The 4,039-nt window shown below is 35.7% G+C and overlaps 1 protein-coding gene across 2 annotated transcripts in view; it reads right to left on the bottom strand.

Moving 5' to 3' along the window:
• Window positions 1–6: 6 nt before the first annotated feature.
• ORAI2 (ORAI calcium release-activated calcium modulator 2) overlaps window positions 7–4,039 on the bottom strand; it is a 24,749-nt gene continuing 20,716 nt past the window's right edge. For both annotated transcript variants that reach the window (XM_072429684.1, XM_072429694.1), the window contains one exon: window positions 7–2,169. In XM_072429684.1, coding sequence (XP_072285785.1) covers window positions 1,621–2,169 — 549 coding nt within the window. In that variant the 3' untranslated portion in view covers window positions 7–1,620. The remainder of the gene's footprint in view (window positions 2,170–4,039) is intronic.

Genomic DNA, 4,039 nt, shown 5'->3' with positions numbered 1-4,039 from the left:
TATGTTGTTTCAAACAAATATATTATTTGTATTGTTTGTTTATATATTATTTATTAGCTATGAAATAGACTGTTAACTGGATCCTAATTCTAGAACAGAAATATACTTAAACTCTGTACATTGTACCAATATTTGTGCACTTATAGATGTATTTGTTCTAAACATTTTAGATATTTTATAAATGAATATTACGCATTACATTTTGTGAATAGTAAAAATAGCAGGCAAGAATCTCAGATTGTTTAGTGTACATAATATATTATATTTAAAGTGCAAGACTGCTGTAAAAATAGTATTTATTTGCATGTGCAGCCTAGTCAAATTCACCATCTCTAACCCCATAAATCTCTTGGATACCCCAGATAGGGTAGTTCCCAGTATCTCACATAATTCCTGTCTATATCAAAGTCTCATTTCTGTTGCTTTAACAGCAATATGCCCAGTTCAACTGTTGGGCCCCCATAAAAAAAAAATATATATATAATTTTGTAAACAAGAATAGTAGGTGGGACCCCCACTTGTCAAAGTAGACCTGGGAGCAATCTTTTCACCAATGTTAGCAAAGAACATTGAGTGTTTGAGTTTTTAAAACCTTTTTGAAACTAAAATACTTGGTGCAGTATGCTAAACCCCAAAACAGAATTGTAATATAACGTAACTTACTAATCCTCAGAGTTAGTGGCTTTTGTACATAAATACCTGTTGATCTTGGCAGAAATGTATTGGCCTTGTCACTATGAACTAAACTATGAACATGAGACTATCGTTTTAAAAAGGCAGACATATTTGAAGTGCGGCCTGGGTGACAACCATGGCTCCCTCTATAGATATAGCAAAATAAATAAGCTGAGCTACTCAGTAATAGGAAGTGTGATATTCACAGGATTGCCAGGGTAAAAAAAAGGACAAAAAAGCAGCCACTACATATATGGAGTGGTAAACTGTGATATGTTACATTTTTGTTTCTGGGGTTTAGATATGCTTAAAAGCAAACAAGTGCTTTGCTTTACCACCCAGGATCATATACTTACCTTTTGTTCAGTGCCCCACTGATCAGTTTAGTGACAGGAGCCAAAGAAAATAATAGGTACTTTTTCTGTAAAAAAAAAATACATGTGACTTACTCCATATGACAGATCGGTCACAGGGGAAGTCCAAAGCCTTGTAAAAGGGGTGACTCCCATGACTTTTACCTTACACAGAAATTTTCTTTGCTCCTGGGGGCTGTACAAAGTAGTAAGTCACTGAAAAGAAGGTACCTATATACTGCTGAGGAAGTCTGAACTTAAGCGAACATGTTTCTTTACCCAACACGCTCAAGCACAAATTCACTTTAAATGTATTTATGATTCCATTTTAAAAATGGTATATTTGCCTTTTATGTAAGTGTTTTTATTCTCATAAAAACACTTAGCTGTTTCCCTTTTGCCCTATATCCATTTTCAGTAGTAGGTGTTAGAAATGTCCAAATAGGCTGCAGTATGAAGCAACTCAATCTTTGAGCCAATTGGCTATAGGTCCAGGCATTAAAAAAAGCCCAAGCTTTCCAAACCGCTCAGCAACACAGATGGATCAGTAGATCAGTGGCACTTGCTGAAAAACTTTATAGATCTTCCATCATCACACTACATTTATGCCCCGGTCATGTCCGTCAAGCTGGATTTTGAGTTTGTGGAGCTCCTCAATTTCTCGATGGTGTCGCTCTGTTTTGTGCCTCACCAAAGTGCGATAAAAGTGAATGGTGAAGATGACAAAGATGATGCCAACAGGAACCATGATGATGGTGGAGACTAAAGCAGACTTCCATCCTGCATTTCCACTTTGTTTCTGTGGGTTGGCAGTTTCATTGCGGACTTGGGGAGAGTCAATGGGTAAGAACTTTATCCAGCAAAGAAGAACGACTTCAGCCAGAAAGAGGAGGATCCCCAGAGCTGTGGAGAAGCCCCAAGCCAACTCAATATAGTAATGCATGCGGTCATGTGGGGATTCATTGACAGAATTCAGGTTGTGGATATTACTCACAGCCTCGACATTGGGAAGGATACATGTGCTGATCAGAAGTGCGAACAGGTGAACAGCCACCAGTACAGTAGTGCAAGCACTAAATGCCACAAGCAATGGCTGGGGGTAGTCATATTTCATCTCTAGCTGGACCTCTACCATCGCCACCTAGAAAATAAAAACAAATAGCAACTACAGTGATAAAGCTTATAACAAGTAAAACAACAATGAACCAAAATATACAAATCAAAAACTGATTTATTTTACTACAAATGCTCTGTATTTTCCTGTTTGGAAATAAAATATCACTCCTGTACAGCTTAAATATCAGTCCACACAGAACCCCCTTAAATAAAGCCATGTGTCATTATTACCCGAGTCCTCATTATTATCAAATTAGGATGGTACTGTTTCCCCTATTACTAACATTAAAAGTTAAAAAGGACCTATCACCACGCTATGTATCCAAGGAGGCTGCAAATTGCTCTTTCTGCCCATGCCTGATCTCAGGAATGTGCAGAAGGGGCTTTCCTGGAATGAAGAAAAAAAAAAAAAAAAAAAGAAAAGAAAATGGCAATCTCACACTTGCACAGTGAGATTGGCACATTTGTTTGAAATTTTCATGTAGGCACATCACCTAATCTTGCTTGGTGTCTAGTAATATAGGGATTACACTTACTAATTTTCAATTGATATTACAACCCTAAATATAAATACAATACATTTAAATTGATCGTTTTAATCAACTATATGTATTAAATATATCATTCACTTCAGTTCGGTTCAATATGATCTGATCTTTATCATTATACCTAATTGAAATATAAAAAAAAATGTTTTTGTTTTAATATGATGATCAATAAATCAACCAAAAAACACAGTGCCCAATCAATTTTAGATCGACATTCAGCACAAATATCAAATATGAATACGATCATAAATAGAATTGTTTCAATCGTTTTAAAAGTTTTTATCTAAAGTTAGTGTAGGTCTAGCTTCGTATATAGTTAAACCTTACATCATTCCTCTCTTTCAGTGTATTAAAGACTCCAAAAGCAATGCGATAATCCTATAGCTTTACTTTCTAGAAAAAAAAAATATCTAAAAGCCTAATCTATAAAACACCAAGTATTTTCCACAGTTGGCTGTAAAGTTCTAGGAGACTTTAGTTCTGAAATGTAACTATAAAAGAAGACTGAATGAATCTTGCTGATCCTTACTTCTACAGAAAACTATCAGCATTTTTGGCAGATTGTTATATTACATCTGACCATCTCAAACATTCCTTAAGGATTTTCGTGCTCTTTCAAGTTTAGAATATTACTTTCCAAGACAAAAAGTTGTCCTTATTTAGTGAGGAAATGTAAGCAATGTTTTCAGACTGTAAAAATTCCAGTTCTTAAAACTATGGCAATATTCAAGAGGTTCATACAAATATGAATGTTTTTGACATTTTATTTCCGTATAAGTTTAAAAAATGTATTTCGTGTTTGGAGACTGAGGGTATTTAAAGGCAAAGCTTTTTTTTTGCTTGATCAATCATATTTTTTTATATCTTCATTTCATTTAAGATTTTCCATCACTTCCTGCCTCAAAGATACAAAAGAAAGAAAGAAGACTGGGAAATCACCAGCTGAATTGCCGGAATTAGACAATCACAATACAAAGATTTTCCCAATACAATACTTTCTGACCTGGTGACTACAAAGGGACCTGATTTATTAAAGCTCCAAGGCTGGAGAGGATACACTTTCATCAGGGAAGCTGGAAATCCAGCAAGCCTGAAATGGATCTGGTCCAGGATTGAAAACATTTGCTAACAGATAGCAAATGATTTTTAGGAAATCTATTTCAGGTTTGTTGGATCACCCAGCTTCACTGATCAAAGTGTATCCTCTCCAGACTTGGAGAGCTTTAATAAATCAGGCCCAATAAGTGAATCCCCTCAGCAGGTACACAGAACCAGTGGTCCCAGCACTTTCAATGATGACCTCCAACCTTTCGCTGCCAACACTGAATGTGTTACATTGATAGCTGG

This window comes from Pyxicephalus adspersus, chromosome 1, assembly GCF_032062135.1.
Source record: "Pyxicephalus adspersus chromosome 1, UCB_Pads_2.0, whole genome shotgun sequence".
In the NCBI taxonomy this organism is placed as follows: Eukaryota; Metazoa; Chordata; class Amphibia; order Anura; family Pyxicephalidae; genus Pyxicephalus; species Pyxicephalus adspersus.
Note: the sequence above shows the minus strand (reverse complement) of the source record. Positions and strands in the feature narration are given on the sequence as shown.